The sequence below is a fragment of the Sinohyriopsis cumingii genome, chromosome 15 (assembly GCF_028554795.1).
Source record: "Sinohyriopsis cumingii isolate HCF-2022 chromosome 15, ASM2855479v2, whole genome shotgun sequence".
In the NCBI taxonomy this organism is placed as follows: domain Eukaryota; kingdom Metazoa; phylum Mollusca; class Bivalvia; order Unionida; family Unionidae; genus Sinohyriopsis; species Sinohyriopsis cumingii.
Window position 1 is genome coordinate 10,261,257 of NC_142975.1, and position 24,755 is coordinate 10,286,011.

Sequence of the window (24,755 nt, forward strand, 5' to 3'; positions counted from 1 at the left end):
AAATATTTTACACTTTGACCTTTATGAACCTGATGAGTTACCTCCCTTTTCAAATTGTAAAATTCATTGTTGATATCTCAGAAATAATTCTGGCTAGTTTCATGTTCCTGTCATTCAGCATAACATTGGTGGCTATGATTACAAAATGTAATGTGCATTTTTAAAATAGCTCACTTTTTATCATCGGGGAGGGGGCTGGATTTGTTAGAGACTCTGACACTCATAAATGCTGTTCTGTGGGGGGAAAGGCAGGAGAATTATTCAAAAGGATTGTTTTGATGCTTGCGACTTAAATGTTTCAGCCATATAAACATAATTAAATCATACAATAATAATACCTATATTCTCTTTATGGGGGCGCTCACCAATTAATATGTACTTTAGAGAGAGTGACGTATGTAAGGTGAAGTAGTTTACATTTAAAACATGCACAATGGAGAGAATGTTGGCATACCTATATGCTACAGTAATGTAATGTGGATGATATTTCTTTGGATATTGTACTTTTGGAAATTTTTCATGATTTAAGCACACTGCTAACTAAAATGACTGCTCCCTTGTGTTAAAAACTCAGCCTGAATTAGTCTAAAGTACACTTTACATAGCAGTATTAAAACAGGGAAAATGAATTTTGCCAGACTGGATAATACCAGCTTCTGAAAGTGCAATGAATGAATTACCAAATATATAAAATGTAAAAGAAAGTTATCAGCTCTTTTTTTATACAATTTACCTCTGAAGTTCAGGAAGTGAAAATGACCAAGTAGAGCTAGCACTTTTTTGAAAGGTGCACATTTGAAGTAAGGCCAAGCTGTATACTCTATAACCCATAGTACACCCATCAATCATACACCAAAATAAAGGGAATTAAAGGTTCTTTTAATTATACCTCAGATACGCAAGGTCTTTTTTTAAACAGCCAGTATAACCAGTGAGGAAAGCTGGGGAAATTCTTTTTCTTTAAAATCCTAACCCTATGCAAAATACGAAACTGTAGAGCACCACCTTAGTAGAGAGGGAGAAAGTCCAAGAAGCAATAGTTACCACTCTTGTTCCCCATTCATAACTTTGTAGTTATATAAATTTACAATAATTTGGAAAGTAAATAAAAAATTGTTTTTTTTACAACTTTTCTGATGATTGTACATAAAATTGGACATGGTGAGGAACATAATATTTGTTCAAGAAGTGATTTGTTTAAATTGGAAGTAGATGTTTCAAAATACCATTCTTCTTCGAATACATTACCCAATCATTACACTTTAGGAGTACTACCACTGCCTCACAAATCCACCCCTCCCAGATGCCACTGTTAGCTAAGGGGCTGCTCACCAGTTATTATGTGCTTTTGAGAGAGTGATGTATGTAAGGTGAAGTTGTTTGCATTTCAAACATGCACAGTGGTGAGAATGCTGGCATACCTCTATGCTACATTAATGTAATGTGGATGATATATCTTTGGATATTGTACTTTTGAAAATTGTACATGATCTAAGTACTCTGCTAACTAAAATGACTGCTCCCTTGTGCTAAAAAATCAGCCTGAATTAGTCTAAAGTACACTAACCATAGCAGCTATTAAAATAGGGAAAATGAATTTTGCCAGACTAGACAATACAGCTTCTAAAAGCGCAATGAATGAATTACCAAATATATAAAATGTAAAAAGAAGTTATCAGCTCTTTTTATACAATTTACCTCTGAAGTTCAGGAAGTGAAAAGGACCAAGTGGAGGTAGCACTTTTTTGAAAGGTGAACATCTGGAGTAAGGTCAAGCTATATACTCTATAACCCATATTACACCCATCAATCATAGACCAAAATAAAGGGAATTAAAGGTTCTTTGAATTATACCTAAGATGTACAAGGTTTTTTTTTAAATAGCCATCTGCTTACAACTGAGGTACCATCTGCAGCCTTGGAGCAACCTTTCTTTGCATAAGGTGGGTACACCTCTGCACTTACTGCTACCAAAGATTACAATTTGTACCAATGCCAGCATGGATGGCTGGGAAGCCTACCTTCTACCACAGATGACTTTTGCACATCACTCTTCTTGAAATAAGTCCATAGTGAAAGCTTTGCAATGGTGGCAGGAACACCTCTCTGACAGGGAGGTAATAGTCCCCAGACCTTTGTGTCATGGTGTGGTGTGGGCAACAACAAATCCACATACATGTTCGTCATATACTGGATGCCTCAGGGTTCTGCCAACTAGTCACGAAACAGTCAATTGATTCAGATGGAATGGTCACTTCATCTCTTGGTTTTCACTCACATCTGTACCCGATGGGACCAATCAGTGGTGGACCTATTTTTCTCTCATCTTGGATCCAAAAGCATGGGCAATTGACATACTATCCTTTGATTGGAACAACCTGAATGCATATGCCTACCCTCCAACCCACTGATTCCAAGAGTGTTACAGAAAGCAAAGGAATCAGTCTGTTGCCTGATCCTCATCACACAACAGAAGTCGTGTATCAGCAACCTCATCAATCTTGCATCAGAAATCCCGCAGAAGATTCTGGTTTTCCCTTATCTACTCAAACAACCACAATGGCACATCTGGATCATATCAGCCTTAAACAGTTCTCGCAACCAGTCGTGGAGAGAATCGCTCAGGCATGATGGCCCTCCACTCTAAAAGTGTATGAAGGCAAATCACACATTTTTACCCCGTGGTGCACAACCGAACATACTTTACCTCTCCAGGCATCAATAGCAGATAGCTAATTTCTTCTTCTGGCTCTTCTAAGAAAATTAGCTCCAAGTATGAACAAAGGCTACCGCTCCACGATAGCTGACACCTTTCGTCATTATGGGCACGAAGATATCGGACAAAACAAGGACTTGCTTGGTATACATGGTGTAAAATGTTAACCATCTGCCTCAAGTGGAACCTATCTTGCCTATTAACCTGGCTGAACAAGACCCCCTTTGAACCAATTGCATTGGCATCTCTGGTGCACCCTTCCTAGGAGACCTGCTTCCTATTGGCCTTAGCAATGGCATGCAGAATTAGTGAAATATATGCCCTGTCTGCAGACCCCAGTTACCTGCAGTTCCAACAAGTTGGGTCAGTGTTACTCCTGACGGCTTCCTCATTCATTGCCAAGAATCGTCTTCCTTCCATGGGTAACCAGACTTTTGTCATGAGACCTCTGTCTCACCTGGACACATCAGCTGAAGGCTACTTATGAGACCTAGTCAGATCTTTGAAGTGGTACCCAAATTGAACAGAGCTGGTGCACTGAGGGAGACTGCATCTTTTCCTACCTCTGAATTCAGGACAAAACAATATATCAGCTCAAACTATCTCATCCTGGATCAAGTGGGTTATTCGCTCAGTGTACGGGGAAATAACCCAGCTCAAATGGAATTTTTATATATCATATCTTATGAGGTTAGGGCAGCCTATCATTTGAACAAAACTGTTCTCTAACCAGCATCATCCAGGCTGTGGGATGGAGTCCACGTTATCTAGCTTTTATTTCCAAGATCTCTCATTCCAAAGGGCCCAATTCGATCTGGTAGGACCTATCTTCACAGCTCAACAGGTCACACTTCCAGGTCAATTGACAGCTTTTTAAAGATGTGGCTTCTTGACTTCTGCTGGATTTTGGAGGCGATTTTTCCATTTTTGAAGCTGCACCCAGACAGATGAGTCCCTTTCAGTCGGTTTACCTAGAAGCTGTCTCAATACCTGAGGGAACTGGAGGTGGTATATCCGGGGTATGGGCATGTACCTCCCTCCACCTCTTACCTGTTCTCCTAAGGTTTTATGATTGGGTTATTTATTCAAAGAGTAAAAATATATTTCTTTGAAAATACTTATGCAATAATAATACACATACACCCTCCCAGCCTTCTTTCAGTTACATCTGTAGGGAGTTTGCCTTTCGCTCCAGTAATAACTGTTATATCCTTACTCATTGCCACCTATAGTCTTATAGGTAAGAGGAGATCACTCTGCCTGACCACCACATGCATCTGCAGACAACTTTTAGCTCCATTTAGCTAAGAGTAGTATCTGGGAAGGCTGGATTTTTGAGGTAATCCTAATGTATTATGATTGGGTAAGTGTTCTCGGAGAAACTTATTTTACTATAAAAAGATTGGTTTTGAGAAGATGCTGATTATATGGAGTCTCAATTAAACTGAATAAAATTGGTGCTGATTATATGGAGTCTCTTATTTAAATTTAATGATTATATGGACTCCCTGATGTAAACAGAATTGAATATATTGTTGATTATATGTACTCCCTGATTTAAATTGAATGAAATTGATGCTGATTATATGGACTTCCTGATTTAAATTGAATTTAATGTCATGCTGATTATATGGACTCCCTGATTTAAATTGGAAGAAATTGATACTGATTATATGGACTCCCTCATTAAATTGAACAAAATTGATGCTGATTATAGGAACTCCTGATTTAAATTGAATGAAATTGATGCTATTGACTCCCTGTTTTAAATTGAATTGATGCTGATTTATGGACTCCCTGATTTAAGCTGAACACAATTGATGCTGGTTATATGAACTCCTGATTAGATTGAATGAAATTGATTCTGGTTATATGGACTCCCTGATTTAAATGGAATGAAAGTGATGCTGATTATATGGACTCCTGATTTAAATTAAATGAAATTGATGCTGATTTATGGACTCCCTGATTTAAGCTGAACACAATTGATGCTGATTATATGGACTCCCTGATTTAAATTGAATGAAATTGATGCATATTATATAGACTCATGATTTATACTGTATGAAATAGCGATATCTCCAGTTCCCATGATTAGATTAGTACTTGTCACGAAAGTGTGGGTGGAACTTGTAATTTTATGGTATATTTGGAAGCTGAGATTCAACAAATGGTGTTAGGTGGGAGTATTCATTATAATGTAAACTGGAGATACTTCAGGTTTTAAGCTGGTGGTTGAAAAAGTGACTAGAATTGCAGTTTTGAGTCACTAGCCATATAGTAACTTCTCTTATGCATATGAGGTGATTTCACTATCACCACTAGGATTTTGAAATATCATCTAATGAAAAATGGCTTTCTGAGTTTTGTCCTCTTGCAGTATAGTTCCTAACATATTCCTTTTTTTATCAAAGGTCCCTGACGTACCTTATACATTTTAATGCATGCCTATAGTGTATGGTCCTAATATACTTGGATGCAACACATGCAAAGCTAGGGGATTGTGGTACATATCGTTTTCTCATATCAGTTGCCAACAACTAGTCCCATTGATAGCTGTTTTGAAGGACAAAATGTCACTAAATAATCCATTGCTGTACATGTTTTATTTTATGTGGCAGGGTGACTTGAAAGACAAAATCTATTAGTTCCCTTGTTTTTTTTATTCCTAAAGACAAGGTGTTGAAAAAGTTTTTGAATAGGTTTGACATGTGTGCAATAAGATCTGGTGAGGTTGGGTTTGCAGATATTTAATACATTGATAGCAATGAACAATCAAAACTGTTTCAAGAAAAAAAAATAACAAAATTTCTAATAGGGTGTCAAGGAAAAGGAGTAATAAAAAAACTAAATACTTTGATAAAAAATACAAGACAAGCTCTTGAACAATTTTTGCATTTTTCAAGCACTTATCTGTATTTCTTTATTTCTTAACAAAATAGATATTGACATGGTTTGCTGATTCTTCTTTTTATCAGTATCATAAACAGTTGTTTTTTTAACAAGAATGTCATTCTGTTCATTCTATACAACAAAGAAAAATGTTTTCATTAATTTGTACAGCTGTGGTAAGATCATAAATGGTTATTTGTACAGCTATTGCCAGGCAAAGAATTTTTTAAAACTGAAAATAAATTTAAATCACTTCTATTTCAAAACTTGCCTGAACTCTCTTTTTTTCTCTAATTTTTGACTTGGAGGAATTCCATTTCATCCTTTTCAGTGTCCATTCTCTGTAATATGAATAATAGTAACAAACTTCATGCTTGGGCTAAAATTAGTATGAATGAAGCATAAATCCACTGACCTTGTGGGTGCATTTTGTATGCCAAGGGAGACAACTCAGATTAATCCTGATATTAGTGATCTTCCTTTTGTATTGTTCTACTGTTTATTTTAGAGCAGTGTTTATGATAGTGAAAGGATAACACATGTCAGTTTCTCAGGAGTTATGTTCTCCCCTCAAGTCTTATGTAAACTAGTATTAATTCACTCACATATGCCTCCAGAAGAGTGAATCTTGACATCAAGGAATATTATGTCAGTGTCCAGTGGCAGTATGTTACATTCTTGTTGAGTGTTTCGAGTTTCTTTCAGTGTGCCAATACTATTTTAATGTGAACTTCATAAAGTAACAGTGGATGTATGACCCCAGAATACTGTAAATATATTAAGAGAATGCAGTTTATGCAACAAATTGTGAGAGCATATTTTAAGGATTTTACATGTGTTACTTTTCTTTGTTATATTGTATAAATGGTACAGAAATTTAGCATATTATGTTGTACATTTTATCTTGTTATACTGAATGTTTACATGTTTGCAAGATTTTATGTTCCTAAAATATTGTGCAATTCATTTTTACATTATTCGAGCTTTACGTTATTTTTGCACCATATTACCATTTTTGTGCTGAGGTGCTGTAAAAGAGTACTACATAGATACATATATCAACCTGTCCAGTCTGTCTGTGTTTTTAATGCATATTTGATTATTTCAATGGAGAGGTCACTTCTTTTCTCTAACCCTGTTTTAAAGCCAATGCTTGCAAATGAAATAGGTGTTCTTTTTCTTTAAAATATCACTTAAATTGTAACTGTTCTACTTTTACCTCTGACCATCCCTGAAAAAGAATAAATTATAAAATGATACATATCATGTTGATGGACACCACCAAGAGCAAACGATGCAAATTTATTGGTATTTACGAACAGTGATTTAGAATAAAATGTCATTAAGGACAGACAGAGAGTCAAAATATCACAACCCACCATGATAATACATGAGGAATTTAATACATTTCTTATTTTCACTGACAGTGGTATTCATAGCACTTTATTTTTTTATCAGAAATTAATATTTTGGTTATTATTATTATTATTGCAAACTTTGGGAGTGTTTTTATAAAATGAAGTGGATTTTCCAACAGGAGTTCTTGAAGCCCTGGTTATTTGGTGTGCCAACCATCCATGCTAGACAAGAAGCAATGGAAAGTTCAGTGGCTGTTCTTCAGACAAGTCTGCAACAGACCCTGGAAAAAGTGCAGGCTACATTGACCACTGTACAGGAAACAATGGTCAAACAGCAGGAGAAATTTCAGATGCTGTCTCATGATGTGACAGGCAGGATGGTATTTATCATGATTCTCAAACTATGGCCAGAACTTTGACTCAATTATCATATTGCTAGTATTGACAGTGGAATATATTTACTAGGCATCCACTAGTGGCAGTGCCTTTGACAAGATGATTGTCATAAGTATTCTTGTGTTTTGGGAAAATGTTATGTATTGAAAGTCATACACAGGCATGGGTGTGTTTTTGAGTCATACACAGGTAGGGATGTCATTTTGAAAATGAGGAAAACTAGACCACTATACTATGAAACTGACAGTGATAAAACTAGAGTAATACACTATCAAATTAACAGTGATGACAATTAGAGTAATAAACTATCAAACTGACATTTATGAAAGCTAGAGAAATATACTATCAAACTGACAATGATGAAAATTAGAGCAATGTGCTATCAAACTGACAGTGATGAAAACTAGGGCAATATACTTTGAAACTGACAGTGATGAAAACTAGAGTAATGCACAATCAAACTGACTATGCTGAAAACTAGAGTAATGCACCATCAAATTAACAGAGATGAAAGCTACAGTAGTATACTATCAAACTGATTGTGATGAAAGTTACAGTAATGCACTATCAAACTGACTACTGAAAAATAGAGTAATGCACCATCAAATTAACATTGATGAAAACTAGAGTAATATACTGTCAAACTGACAGTGATGAAAGCTAGAGAAATATACTGTCAAACTGACAGTGATGAAGATGAGTAATATAGTCAAACTGACAATAATGAAAACTAGAGTAATGCACTATCAAACTGACAGTGATGAAAGCTATAGTAATGCACTATTAAACTGACTACTGAAAACTAGAGTAATGCAAACTGACAATAATGAAGACTTGAATAATGCACTATTAAACTGACAGTGATGAAAGCTATAATAATGCACTGTTAAACTGACTACTGAAAACTAGAGTAATGCAAACTGACAATAATGAAAACTACAGTAATGCACTATCAAACTGACAGTGATAAAAACTAGAGTAATGCACTGTTAAACTGACAGTGATGAAAGTTAGAGAAATATACTGTCAAACTGACAGTGATAAAAACTAGAGTAATGCACTATTAAACTGACTACTGAAAACTAGAGTAATACACTATCAAACTGACAGTGATGAAAACTAGAGTAATGCACTATTAAATTGACTGCTGAAAACTAGAGTAATGCACTATCAAAGTGACAGTGATGAAAACTAGAGTGATGCATTATTAACCTGACAGTGATGAAAACTAGAGTAATACACTATCAAACTGACAGTGATAAAAACTAGAGTAATGCACTATTAAACTGACAGTGATGAAAACTAGAGTAATGCACTGTTAAACTGACAGTGATAAAAACTAGAGTAATGCACTATTAAACTGACTACTGAAAACTAGAGTAATGCACTGTCAAACTGACAGTGATGAAAACTAGAGTAATGCACTATTAAACTGACTACTGAAAACTAGAGTAATGCACTATTAAACTGACAGTGATGAAAACTGGAGTAATGCACTATTAAACTGACAGTGATGAAAACTAGAGTAATGCACTATTAAACTGACAGTGATGAAAACTAGAGTAATGCACTATTAAACTGACAGTGATGACAGTTAGAGAAATGTACTGTCAAACTGACAGTGATAAAAACTAGAGTAATGCACTATTAAACTGACTGCTGAAAACTAGAGTAATGCACTATTAAACTGACTACTGAAAACTAGAGTAATGCACTATCAAACTGACAGTGATGAAAACTAGAGTAATGCACTGTTAAACTGACAGTGATGAAAACTAGAGTAATGCACTATTAAACTGACTACTGAAAACTAGAGTAATGCACTATTAAACTGACAGTGATGAAAACTAGAGTAATACACTGTCAAACTGACAGTGATGAAGACTAGAGTAATGCACTATTAAATTGACAGTGATGAAAACTAGAGTAATGCACTATTAAATTGATAATATTAAGTTAGATTCTAAAGGCTCTGCTAATAAAGTGTTTTTGAGACATGGATAGAATACAGCTAAAATATGTACAATGTCTTTTTGAGACAGGTATAGAATACAGCTAAAATGTGTACAATGTCTTTTTGAGACAGGTATAGAATACAGCTAAAATGTGTACAATTTCTAAAGGCTCTGATAATAAAGTGTTTTTGAGACATGGATAGAATACAGCTAAAATGTGTACAATGTCTTTGTGCATGCCATTTGGTGACCATTTGCATCTGCAAAACAGCAACATACCATTGCATAACCAACCACTCTTCCTTGTAATTGGCCTCATTGAAAATGGAATTATGCCATTTCAGAACCAGGAAATGGCATGGTGCAGTTTTGAAATGCCAGTAGTTTGAGTAAACAGCCTACAAAAGCTTCATGCAGGTCTGATTTCACATTACTTTCATAAAGGACTTGAGATGTTTAAAGTCACTCAGCACAGATTCTCTTGTGTATAACTTCCTGGATTTTGTATACATATTGATCATACATCCTTTGAGTTTTAATCTTAGTTTAAAATCTTGTAAATATTATTTGTCTGGTGTTACAGACAGGGTTATAATAGAAGATAAATAAACATGTCATCAACATGAAACACTGTTTACAAGGTTTGATTGTTACTGTGGTGAATATTTCCTATTCACCTCATTACAAGGGGAAATTTATACCAACAACACTTTTTATAAATGCACCCAAACATAGAGTCTGTTGAGTTTTTCTGAATATGGAAAGTTGTTTTAACATAGCAAAGAAAAAATAACATTGTAAGACAAAATTATAAAGTGAAATATTGAAATTGCAAGTATACAGGAAAGTAGAACTAGAAACTGGTCTACAGATATTACAAATATATTAAAATATACAGAGGAGATTGAAAGCAAGTGTCACATGATTGATTTCCAGCAAATTTAATTTGGAATGGAAAATAATAGATTTTGAAAATAATCTTCATGAGTGATCCAGAATGTTACAAAATAATCACATTTGTATAGATAAAAGGAATGGTACAAAATAATCACATTTGTACAGATAAAGGGAATGGTACAAAATAATCACATTTGTACAGATAAAGGGAATGGTACAAAATAATCACATTTGTATAGATAAAGGGAATGGTACAAAATAATCACATTTGTACAGATAAAGGGAATGGTACAAAATAATCACATTTGTATAGATAAAGGGAATGGTACAAAACAATCACATTTGTAGAGATAAAGGGAATGGTACAAAACAATCACATTTGTACAGATAAAGGAATGGTACAAAATAATCACATTTGTACAGATAAAGGAATGGTACAAAATAATCACATTTATACAGATAAAAGGAATGGTACAAAATGATCACATTTGTACAGGTAAAGGAAATGATACAAAATGATCACTATTGTACAGATAAAGGAAATGATACAAAATGATCACTATTGTACAGATAAAGGAAATGATACAAAATGATCACTATTGTACAGATAAATGGAGAAAAATATTGAAAATAACAAGCTTTAGGATTTGACTTTAAATCTTAACATTTTATATGTGTAAATAGTTGTTTTATATCTTTTGATTCATTGCTTAATTAGACAATTGGTGTACTAGTAGTACTATTTTCAGACGTCAGACAATTTTGCGACTTCGGAGAGCAGCCAGTATGTCCGAGATATCAAAGCTGAACTTGCATCAATCAAAGGTCTACTTCTAAACAGGTAAATTGGAGACATCATGACCTTTGTAAACCTATACTGAATAGCAGACCTTGATGAAAGGCATCATTATTTCTTTATCAGATTGCTGTGCTTACATTTTTAGGTGATTTTCTGGCCAGTATTTATTACTTACCTTGTTTTTTGAACAGTTTTTGTAGTAAAAGAATTTATTTAAACAATAGTGAAAGGATACATTTTCTGACTGTATTCCACCACTTAAAATTTAGACTATTTTGACTTTGTTGTTGGCAGTAAATAGGTTTGGTGATTTTCTTTCTTTTGATTGACAAGCCATAACTCCAAGTCACATTGTTAATATTTAACCATGTAACATGTATCTGTATTACACAAACATCAGTAAAATATTCTGTGACACTCATACTCCACTCACTCCATTCCTCAGTTAGTATGGATTGCTTTTTGCTGTGGGCAGGGTCCTTCTTAGAAAGATATGATTACGGTTCTGTATAGAGTGCATCAGAAAGTTTTTACATAGGAAGTTTTCAAAACTTTATTTTAGCTTGTAATAAAGTTATCTATCTTTGTTATTAAAGATAACTATAACATCCTTACAACAGCAAAGCCTTAGTTTTGACTTTGCTTGCTTTAACACAAGAGATGAATATTTTTTTAACCATTGCTGTCAAAAAATAATTCCATTGCATATCCATATCATCAGAAGTAAAGTTTCAGTGCAGTGTGATCTGTAACACATTGAGATATTTGATCATATCACTTTGAGATATGTGATCTCTAACACCTTGAGATATGTACTCTATAGCACTTTGAGATAAGTGACCTATAACACTTTGAGATACATTAAGTGATTCACATTTTTGACATCATTAGATGTTAACTCTAAAATGATTTCAAACTGCTAGTTAAACCCTTTGAGAAAAGGGCGAGCACAAACATTATCCATTTCAGTTCATTGAATGGTTCTAACCAGTAAATTGGGTTAAATTAGTCAGCTGATCTTTTTGCATGAAATATGCCTGTTTCTGACTGTTTCTTGCTGTCATTGATCCACTTCCTGTGTAGACGTATTTCATGATATGTTCATTTTATGTGCATCATATAATTTGAAAAATTGACTTGTTTGAATAAACAAGTCACCTGAATGGAGATTTCATACAGAGGAACATTGCTGTAGAATATAAAGACTGAAAAAGATGGAAGAAATGCAATCAAGTAGAAGCAAAGAAATGATGGAAGACATACAAAATATGAAAATAATGGCAAAACAAAGACTGCTCCCATAGCCTAGTGGTTAGAGCATCCTCCTCAGATGTGGGAGTTCATGGGTTCAATCCCCAGCAGAGTCATACCAAAGACTTACAAAAGTGGTACTAACAACTGCCTCACTTGGCGCTCAGCATTACGAGGTTAGTGTTAGGACTGGTCGGCCTGGCGTCAGGATAATGTGACTGGGTGGGACATGATGCTACATGTCTGCGACATGATGCCCCAGTGCTATATATCACTGTAAATTGCCACATTGCAGACATCATAGCGATATGACCGAAAAATTGTTAAAGCTACGTTAAAAATCCAAATCATATCACAACACTATTCACAAGAGAATGATGGAACATGCCAGCAGAAGTTGCTCTTAAATCGAGGGATTCAGTTTTATGTATTTATGTTTGCTGTATAATATGCATTGGTGATAATTGCAAGTACTTTTGTTGGGATGTTGTTTGTTTATGCATTTTTATGGATAATTTATATGTACTGGTCAGCAGAAGTTTAGAAGCATGTTAGTAACGTTTTGTAGTTGAATATCATAGACATTTTTAAAAGCAGATGATTTATTATAAATGCCATGCAACATATCCATCTTTGTTCACTCTTTTCAAATTCAAGATTATGATTTTCTGATAGATGCCAAAAGTTTAAAATAGTTAACACAGTAAAGATTATTTATTGTATTTGTGGATGAATCATTTTCTGTTAGAATATTCAAGTTTTATTTCCCCCGTCAGATTCCTAATTACTATATATTGTGAATGGGTTGTCACTTTCCTTTGTTACAACTTTTAATGGGTTATGGTGTTTAATTTGTGTGGTCTGTAAGAGAAAATTAGTTCAGTTATATGTCCAGATGCTCGAAAGCCAGGTTAATAATAATTATAATTAATAAAACAAAATCATCATTAACAAAGGCATTACAGACACACATCAGTCACATTTAGCAAATAAATAAAGTGTAATAATGACATTAAGTACCAAAAGTGTGGTAATCACACATCATGCATAATCCATAATTTATAATCATGGGTTGCTGGTTCAATGCAATTAAAACATGAAAAATGCCTTTGTTTTTGTGCTTTCTTGACCGAATTAGAAATATTCTTAAAATATCATTCAATACCTGTATGTTAAATAATTGAGTACAGCTTGAGGTTATTATCTTGTGATCAGAAGAGTTGTCTTCAATTTGATGTACCAATGTACTCTGATCCAAAGATATAAAAAAAGAGTAAAATAAATTTATTCTTCTCAATCGGTCAATTTATTGTGCATAACATGGCATATCCACAGATTGTGTTACAAACTGTTTTTAGGGCAGGGCTTAGTGAGCAAAAAGATGTTCTTACCACTGATAGCTATGATGATGTTCCCCTTGCTACTGTACACACTACACCTCTTTGGGTCTGGTAACAGGGATGTTGATTTCTCTTTGTTAATTCTGATAGTAACATTGTTACATCTGTGATACCAACAGTTGAAGATATTGTTTATGAAATTAGCGGAATGATCAATTTGTCTGCTTTTGGAAGTGACAAGGATGACAGCAACTTAGTACCAGCAGTTGTACCTAGACCCAGCCTGTTTATATATATAGTGTAGCGGACATTAGATTGTACCTACAAGCCCAGAGTGTCACACTTGACATTATATTTTGCCTATAAGCCGAGTGTGTCACACCTGACATGAGATTGTGCCTACAAGCCCAGAGTGTCACACCTGACATTAGATTGTACCTTTAAACCCAGTGTCACACCTGATATTAGATTCTACCTATAAACCCAGTGTCACACCTTATGTTAGATTTTACCCATAAGCCCAGTGTGACACCTGACATTAGATTGTACCTACAGGCCCAATGTGGGGGCCCCCGAGTGGCCAAGTGGTCTAAAGCGCTCACCATTACAGATCATTGCCATCTCACCTCTGCGTGGGTTCGAGTCTTGGGTTCGGCTAATGTGGGTATGTGAGAAAGCTTGCCAGTAGCTTCTCATAGGTTGGTGATTGTTCCTGGGTTTTCCCTGGTTCTTCCTTCACCATTTATACTGACTGCCATGTATAGCCTATCTTTTGCTGAAAAATGGTGTTAAACTAAACAACAACAACAGCAAGCCCAGTGTTAAACCTGACATTCAGTTGTACCTACAAGCCATGAGTGTCACACCTGACATTAGATAATACAAGTCCAGTGTCCATTGTCACACCTGACATTATATTGTGCCTACAAAACTAAGTACAAGCTCAGAGTGTCAAACCAGATGTCATTAATAAAACAAAAACATCTCAGATTAATAAAAAAAACATTACTTTTGACAATTTTGTTTCAAGCTGGTACATGTATGCTAACACTTTCCTTTGGATGGTAAAACTTGTTTACTACACGTATGTCCAACATCATCCACATATATGTCAACATGGACATAAACATAAGCATTTAAATTTAAACACTGAATTAGTATATAATCTTTCTTGGTTATGATATTAGAAAAACTCCAGTCCCCTGTGAAATGTTATAAACACTTTTTACAGTGTATCAAAAGACACAAAATTCATTATATTTTCTTCTCATTGTCTTCAGTTATTTAATCTATCACTCAGGTTCCTACTTCTCTCTTTCAATGTCTTTGATTATCTAATGCGTCTGTCATTCAGTCCCTCCCACCTGTCTCTCAGTGTCTTTATTTAATGCATCTGTCACTTAGTCCCTCCCACCCTCTAACTCTCAATGTCTTTTTTTAATGCATTGTAATTCAGTCCCTTCCACCTGTCTCATAGTGTCTTTAATGCATGTCATTTAGTCCCTCCCACCTGTCTCTCAATGCATTTGATTATTTAATGCATCTGTCATTCAGTCCCTCCCACCTGTCTCTCAGTGTTTTTGATTATATAAAGCATCTGTCACTTTGTCCCTCCCACCTCTAACTCTCATCTCAGTGTCTTTTATTTGATGCATCTGTCTTTCAGTCCCTTCCACCTGTCTCAATGTCTTTATGCACCTGTCATTCAGCCCCTTTCATCTGTCTCTCAATGTCTTTGAATATTGAATGCATCTGTCATTCTGCCCCTCCCACCTGTCTTTCAGAGTCTTTATTTAATGTATCTGTCACTTAGTCCCTCCCACCTCTAACTCTAAGTGTCTTTATTTGATGCATCTATCATTCAGTCCCTCCCACCTGTCTCTCAATATCTAAAATTAATGCATCTGTCATTCAGTCCCTCCCACCCGTCTCAGTGTCTTGGATTATTTTATGTATCTGTCATTCAGTCCTCCCACCACCACCTCTTGCCCTCTCTCTCTCTCTCTCTCTCTCTTTCTCTCTCTCTCTCTCCCAGTGTCAACCTGATTTTGATTTAATCAGTTATTTACAAGTGTGCTGTAAGAATTCTAGTAATTTTTCATTATTGAAATATACTTATGATATATCTTCTGGGTGATTACAGCATACAAGTTTTTATCTCTTTTCTTTCATTCTACCCATCAGTTTTTAGTTTTACTGACTTTGCTGAGGCAAAGGTCCACATATACCTGGTGATGGAGATAGAAAATAGCTATACTCTTAAGTTCCAAAACCTGGGAGTACATACTATAGTCTCCACCTCCTAAGTTTTTTTTTCAAATTAAGCAGTTTAAAGTGGTTTTGTCATCAGATAAAATGTTGGCAGCCTGTAAAATATGTATAAGTAAAAGACCACTTCAGTGGTGAGTTATGACTGCAGCATACTTAAAGGCACAAGAAAAAACACATTACCTAAATTGAATTCATTATAAATATCTGAAAAACCTTTTGATTGGTCTAAATTGGGCCTGACGATCTTTTTGGATACTATTTTACCTGTTGATCCCCCACAAACTTGCAAAATCTTGACATATCAAAAACTGACCTGCTCACATTAGAAAATAACAACGGGCCATTGGTTAAAGAAAACCCAGTGCATGTTATGTAGTCTGAGAAAAAAAGTGTTGATAGGTGATCAATAAATCAGTAATGGAATAAAATAAATGCGTTCAGTTCTACAGCTTTCACAGTATAAATTATAGCACTTAAGTTCTGAGTGTAAATTTACACCCTCTCTTTCTCTCAATGTCATATTTCCAATCATTCATCTAATGCAGTGTTTGCTGCATACTGTTACAAATATTTTACAAGCAACTGAAGTGCCCTTTTTTATTAATACAGTTTAGACATTGGGTAGAGCCTTGGCATTCCTAATGCCTGATTTGTAGGTGAAGTGAAACATGGCACACATATGGTCTAGCATAACAAGAGGCTGCAATTGGGTGACAATAACAAAGGATGACATGTCAAGTAAATGTGAGTTGCTGAAATGAACGTTCTAGTAAGGGTTGGTTTTCTTCTGAGGTGACTGCAACTTCTAAATAGGCACAGCTGTGCATCTATCCTGACAAAGGGTGTAAAATAGATACAATTAAACCCTTATGATATGCTCAAGAATGTCACTATCAAATATACTCACATTTAATTCTTGTCTAACTGCAAACTGCACAGATATAGATCTGCAATCTCATAATGTGCTGGCAAGTCTCTCATGTTTGTTAGGAGTTATCAGTAGAACACACAACATAAACTTTGATCTGCTGCTGCATTATGATGTAATGACATATCAGGATCTATCTTGTTTGCAGTTGGATTATAAGCGAATATTGACAATATATATGTTGCAGACTTTGCTGTTATTTTATAGTACATCAACTTCAAATGTTGTCCATCAAAGTTATTATTCAATTGTAGACGTCAGTTTCCACCAACTCCAGCATCAACACCAGTACTTCCTTCCTGGCAACTTGAGAGTCCTGAATCCAAGCAAAGCCCCGCTGTCACACAGGAATCAGTGTCACTTGAAGAAGAAGATACAGAAAAGGAGACACATACAAACATGGAACAAAACCGACTTCAAGAACCCCAGCTGAAATCCAACCCAGAAGAGTTCCAGCAACAGTCTCCAGAATCTTCAATCAGTGAAGAGGTGGAAATGGAGTATAACTCTAATAATGGAGAGAAAGAGAGGCTTCAGGTACATCCAAACATGCAAGAGAAACAGGTTCTAGAACATGATAGTTTTTATGTTCATCAAGGTGATAGTATTGGGAGTAAGTTTTGTTATATGGGGATTTTACAATAAGGATTTGAAATACAAAATACAACAAAAATACATCTAAACACATCTGGTTCTGAGGTATTTTTGTTTAGCAGGATGCCAATTTGTATTTGAGCTACATATGTCTACTTATCTATCATACCATCCACTTTGGTGTATTTTACATGATGTTGATGATACATAGCTGGGAAGTTGAGTACTGCTTCATAGCTGCCAACCCTCACGAATTTGGCGTGAATTTCATGACTTTTTCGGCGATTCACTGATTCACACCAATAGCCAGAAATTCATGAATTCTCCAATTCTCAATTATTTTAAATCTTTAATAAAATAACCAATTTCAAGTTAAACGCTAGTCGTGATATTCGCAGTTGTCAAAACGGTCTGGTACTGCTGGTCGCGATATTAGTATAACTACAGCCAATTAGTACAGTTGGCCCAGTAGCCTATTTTAATCTATATGTATAAGAGTAGTTTTGCAAATGCTTTTGAGAGAAACTGGGACCTAACCAGAATTTTGCTCCGCGCATGCATCACCAACACTGATTTAAGTTACCGTTCAGCATCGCATATAATATCTTGAAAATGTCTTCACCACCAAGGAAAAATAAATATGTTGCTCTAAAAGTGAAGTTTAATTTGGAATATATCAAAAATTGGCAGTACATTCTGCCATTAAACATTGATATACATCATGCTTTTTGCACTCAGTGTGCCACAAATTGTAGTATTGTGCATGGTCGCAGAGACGATGTGAGAAAGCACATCGGTTGCAAAAAATGCGTAGAAGTTGGGAAAATTAAGAATTCGCAGATTTCAGCTCTGGAATATTTTAAGCCATCAGCAGAAGACCTGCAAGCTACCACTGCTGAAACATTATTTGTGAGTTTTCTTGTCAAACACAATCTACCTTTATCAGCTGGAGACCATGCTAAACATTTGTTCTGACAAAAGTTCCCTAACTCGGAAATCACTTGCAAATTTTTATGTGGAAAAACCAAAAGTGCTGCAGCTCCTGTGCATTCCTCACAGCAACATTGACAGTGAAAGAGTATTTTCTCTAGCGAGGAAAAACTAGACAGATTTTAGGGCCTCCTTAGCTGCAGAAAATTTGTCAGCAATTTTAGTCACCAAGATCAACCAGCAGGCAAGAAGTCTGAACTGTTTAGAAAACAAATTTATGATCAAGTAGTTGAGGAAGTTCAAGTCTGCCACAGTATCATGTCTTGATAAATAAATATTTCTGCATATATTTAATGTTTTAGTTTTATATTGCGATCTTGATATAGTGTAGTATTTACAGTCAGAGTGGATGGAGTGGTCAGAGTGGATGGAGTTATTGTCATGGTATTTTTCACTAATTCATGTCCAAATTCATGACTTTTTATCCCTATTTTCACTAATTATGAGCCTGGAAGGTTGGCAGCTATGCTGCTTTACTAGAATGGTTATAATATTTTTGTTTAGTTCGTGACTGACCATGAAGATTTTCCATTAATTGACAAACAAAAGTGCAAAGCTGGTGCACACATGGGCTAGTTTCACATCAGTTTTGCACCATTGTTTGTCAGTTTTTCTGTTATATCTATTTATTTCTTTGACTAACATGATCTTTTTCATCCAGTGCCTCTGAAAAGACTTGTTTGCCATGTGATTGATAGTATACCACATACATATATAAGTTACATGGTATATATATATATATATATATATATATATATATATATATATATATATATATATATATATATATCTGTCCCACGATAACTTGCGCACAACAGGGTCCACAAACTTAGACAATAAACCATTACATAGGGACAGAGAGACAGCGGGGGGTTGGGGTGTTGTTGTATACATTAGGGAAGATGTAAATGTAAAAAGGTGACTTGACTTGGAGTCACATGAAATTGAGAGTATCTGGGTGGAAATTTTTCAAAATATTGCAAAATCTTTCCTAGCTGGTTTCATTTATGGGCCACCTTCCTCCAAAGCATTTTGGAATGATAACTTTTTGAAACAAATGGAAAATGTTCTAGCACAGGAGAAACATATATACTCTGAAATATAAATAAGGACCTTCTCAATACTCAAATAAGGAACAACTGGATGGAATTTATTGAATCATTAGGCCTAGACCAGCTGGTAAATGAGCCAACAAGGGTAACAGAAAAATCGAGCACTCTTATTGATCACATTTATACCAACCTACCAGACAATGTGGCTTGTGTTAATGTACCGAATGTTGGTCTTAGTGACCACTATCCTACTTTTTTGACAAGAAAGGTTAAATGCAAGAAAAATAAGAAAAATTCACATAAAGCGATCACTTACAGATCATTCAAAATTTTTAATGAAGAACAATTTCTCAATGACCTATATGAAGTTCCATGGAATATGATCCAAAATTTGGATGACAGATGAAGCCATGAGGGTGTGGACTGACTTATTCATGGATGTAGTATCTAAACATGCACCACTGAAAGTACATCGAGTAAAGACTGAAATTCAACCTAATTGGCTTACTACTGAAATCCTAGATGCTATGAAAACACAAGACAAATTAAAGGCTATGGAAAACCATGCACAATATAAAGTATGGAGAAATAAAATAACAAGTATAATTAAAAAAGCTAAAAAAACTTATTATCAATCATTGCTTGAAAACAAAAAGAGCAACACAAACTCCATTTGGAAAGTCTTCAATGAGCTCACTGGAGGAACGCACAAAAAACAGACAAAATTCACTCACTTCTGGTAAATGACACCATAGTCACTGATGAAACTGACATTGCAAATGTTTTCAATGATTTTTTCATCAACATTACCACAAAGTTAAAAGAATCAGTGATAGAAAACAACTTTAATGAACTGAAAAAGTTCTGCAGCAGCAAAATCTCTAAGGAGGTATGTTTCTCTATCCACCAGCGTCAAAAAACTTTGTTAAAAATTGTCTCAGTGAACTTGATAGCAAGAAACTACAGGACTTGATCAGTTTGGTCTACGACTCATTAAATCTTCTGCCTCTGCTATTGCAGATAGCATAACATTCATAATTAATTTAAGTATTGCAACCTCATCTGTCCCCAAAATATGGAAAACTGCAAAAGTAACTCCTATTCACAAATCTGGTTCTAAGGATGATGCTGATAACTACCGACCAATCTCAATACTACCAAACTTGTCAAAATTGATTGAAAAACATGTCCATGACTCATTCATGTCATATTTAACCAAACACTTGCTGTTACACGCTAATCAATCATTCTTTAGACAGAACCATTCCTGTGAGACTGCCTTGATCTCCCTAACTGATAAATGGCTTCAAGCACTTGACCAAGGTAGAATAATAGGAACTGTATTTGTAGATTTCAGGAAAGCTTTTGACATGGTGGATCATGAAATTCTTTTGAAGAAACTGAAAATATACCAGTGTGATGAAAGAACAATTAGATGGTTTACTTCGTACTTAAATGAGAGAACACAACATGTTTACATAAATAATGTTCTGTCTGAACCTGAAACAGTTAGATATGGAGTACCACAAGGCTCAATTCTAGGTCCATTACTATTCATTTTATTTATTAATGACCTACCACTTTTACTAAGCGACTCAGTATCATCTACAGATCTCAATGCAGATGACACAACATTCTCAGACATCCAAAACACAAAGCATGAGCTCGAAATTTCTTTACAGTATGCACTAAACAAACTGGAAAACTGGTGCACATGTAATGTCATGGTGGTAAATACTGGTAAAACTAAAATATTACTTATCTCAACACGGCAAAGAAGGACAAATCTTGATAGTGATGAACTATGTCTGACATGGAAGGATACAAATCTGCAAATGGTCTGTCATGATAGACTGCTTGGTGTTCTGGTAGATAATAACCTATCATGGACTGAACATATCAAACATATCAGTAAAAAAGTCAATTCAGGTTTATGGCTTCTCAGTAGGATAAGACATTTTCTCCCTGAAAGGCACAGAAAACTATTTTATAACAGTTACATACAACCCTATTTGGACTACTGTAGTACATTATGGGGTAATTCAAATGATAAAAACATAGCAAAGCTGGAACATCTTCAAAAAAGAGCATTTGGGCTAATATCAATCCAGAAAGAAAGCAAGGAAAGTTTAGCTGGTAGGTTAAAAATATTACCTATTAAAGACCGAATCTGTTTGAGAAAAGCCAAATTAATGTACAGGATATCTCAGAATAGTGCTCCTGAATATTTACTATCACTATTCCAGTATAGGCTACCTGGTAATACTCCCCACCTGCGATCCATGTCTACCAAACAGTATAAAATTCCCAAACCAAATAAGGAGTTATTTAAAAAAGTTTCCAATACTCTGGAACTCTGCTCTGGAATAGTATTCCAGTTGAGACTAAAAATGCTCACTCTATTTCCTTCTTCCAAACCCAATATATCCAGTGGCTTCAGAGATGCAGCTTAAATAAATAAATTCCTTTGTATGAGGGCCTCAAGGTAGATTAGTTTTTAGCTAATTGTGTTACCCTCTTTAAATAAGGTCATTATTATTATTATTATTATAAAAGAAAGTTATATAAGCATATAGCAGTTGGTCTATGAATTATGATAAAATGTCAAGAATGTCCCGGAATGGTTCCATGCGCGTCTTGGAATACAGTAAAGATGAACTATGGGAATTTGAGAATGGAAATGACTAAGTTACCACATCCAATTCAGAGAGAAGCAAGATGATCACATCCATGAAATGTGTAGAAGAATTCCATGAGAATGCAATAACACCTCCAGGAATAAAGAAACTGAATGCATGTATGGCTATGAAAATATGGATATGCACAAGTGCCACACAAAGATCACTGGTATTACACACGTGCAGAACTCCACACATAATGGATAGGCACAAGTACCACACAAATAACACTGGTATCACACGCGTGCAGAACTCCACACATAATGGATAGGCACAAGTGCCACACAAAGATCACTGGTATCACACGCGTGCAGAACTCCACACATAATGGATAGGCACATGTGCCGCACAAATAACACTGGTATCACACGCGTGCAGAACTCCCAACAGAATGAATACAGAAACATAATGAACCACGATGTAAACTGGAACCCCAGCAATTACATCACATGGTACAGTAGCGACAAACTGAATCCAGAAACACAGCCAGGATGGAAAAACAATGGCAGTGTGAGACCTTCTATCCCTGTAGGTTGAATGCAGCATGATCATGGTCACTGTGTATTACTATCCGCATCCATTGCCATGGCCCTCTGTGCTGCCTGAATATTACCCAGGGGTGTGCGAATGTATCTTGTGTAACAATCTGAAGACCACCGGCCCAGAACTTTGATTATATGGTTTTCCAGTTGGGCTGCTGCCGCTGAAGTAGCTGCGCCTATACGGAATGAATGGCCACTATACTGGGAAGTGTCCAGTCCCATCTTAAAGTAGACAAGTCACATATGATTAAGGAACACAACTCTTGATAACGCTTGACCTGTAGTCGTAATGAAAAGTGGGGCATATAGCTGAGGTGATGAATGTCTCCTGAATTGCACAAAAGTCTTCAGAGCAGAATATGGACATATAGCATGACCCGTGGCATGTAACTGAATGGTCACACCCCTACGGAAAGTGTCAGTTTTAGATGATTTTAACTTTAGGAAAGCAGTTTCTTGGTGGAAGTGCACATCACCTACACAGAGATGAATGGTTGGATCGAAGGAATCCCGAATAATGAATTCCCCACATCTCAAAAATCCGAAGAAAGCAACTATGCAGACAGTCAACAACAACAAATCTGTGTGTGTCAAATACTCCTCCTCACAGAATTGTACAAATGCTTGTCAGGATGTTGCATGTTTTGCAGACGAACCTTTTTCTTTGATGGCCTGTAGGATGGTGGCAAGATGCGGCATATTATTTCTGTCTCAGGTGAATGGCAATTGCATACCAGCCTGCATGTACTTGAACCTAATGCCACAGAGGTGGTCTTATTGTAGAATGCTTTAAGTTCAGGGCTCTTGCACAATGTGTCACAAAGTATATTAAGGTGTTGTGTACATGAAAAAATCTTTGTATTACGTCACTTTTTGCTTTTTGTTTTCTTGAAGAGTCTGGTTCCCATAGTGGTGTTTAATATTATCATGTCAAATCGGGAGTTCCCAGAGCAAGGAACTAGACTAACTGTTGATACACTGCCAAACAAGATTCATTTTTTCAAAAACATGCAACATTTATTTCATGTGACAATCATCGAGTCAAAACTAAAAAATGTTATTGTTCAATTAGTACAATATTGATGTTGTGATTTCATTGGAAGTAATAATGAAACTTCTTATCATCCTTGAGGATATCTCTAAGTGCCAGTTCAAGAATTCTCAGAAACTCGCTTGCCTACAATGGTCTGTATCTGTGAAATCAAGCTTTGATAGTTGTCCTCTGTATGAGATGCTGCAATGTTTCCAAATGTTCTTCATATACTGTTAATGAATTTGATTAAGAAAAAAATCTGGTCAAACCATTGCACATCAAAAATGCCTCTCTGCATGAAACATAGAAACTGCATTGTTTCAGATAAACAAAATCACTCTCCAGTATGTTGTCTTCATTTCCTTCTGTTGAAACGAATTTCATTTTGACAGAAGCAATAATCTCGTCTGCTAGAGCTGCTTGGCACTGTTCTGTGGCATCTGTTTCAACAGCCATCCAAACAAACTCATCTTTTTGAACTTCAGTACCTTTATATAAACCTTCATCATCAAAACTGCATGGGATATCAGATGGGAACAATCTGTGAAATTCCTCATTTTCAGGAAAGAGGACATGCATAAAGCAGTGTATGATCTCAGGTTTCACTAATTCCCAAGTTGTACAGAGTCCCAAGCAAATCTTCCTTAAATTCTTCTTGCTGATCTATCGCTGCCAGCTTTTGTGGGCAAGAAGTTTTCATTAGTTAAGTTTTAGGTTCTGGATGATTCCTTGATCCATGGGATGTATGAGTGACATGGTATTAGGTGGGATAAAAATTATATGGACATGTTGGAGATTGTCCACATGTGGATGTGCTGAACAGTTATCCACAAACAAGACAATTTTGTCATTGCCAGTCATGTTGGATGTGACAAGAACAGAAATTGTGGGCTTTTGACTGCTTTCCACCAGTGCATGGTTGACCTTTGATGCAGTAAGTCTTGTCTGGAGTTCACTTAAAAAATAAAGCCATTTCATCTGAATTGTATATATCCTCAGGTTTATAATTCTGAATGATATCCTTAGGTTTGGCTTTTCAGGTTTCAAGCTCTGATGTGAATGC

The 24,755-nt window shown here is 35.6% G+C and overlaps 1 protein-coding gene across 1 annotated transcript in view; it reads left to right on the forward strand.

Annotated features, from left to right (window-relative positions):
* Positions 1-24,755, forward strand: part of LOC149781251 (peroxisomal membrane protein PEX14-like) — a 52,771-nt gene that overhangs the window by 21,477 nt on the left and 6,539 nt on the right. The window contains exons 6-8 of the mRNA XM_089935336.1: positions 7,146-7,346; positions 10,964-11,055; positions 17,058-17,340. Coding sequence (XP_089791462.1) covers positions 7,146-7,346; positions 10,964-11,055; positions 17,058-17,340 — 576 coding nt within the window. The remainder of the gene's footprint in view (positions 1-7,145; positions 7,347-10,963; positions 11,056-17,057; positions 17,341-24,755) is intronic.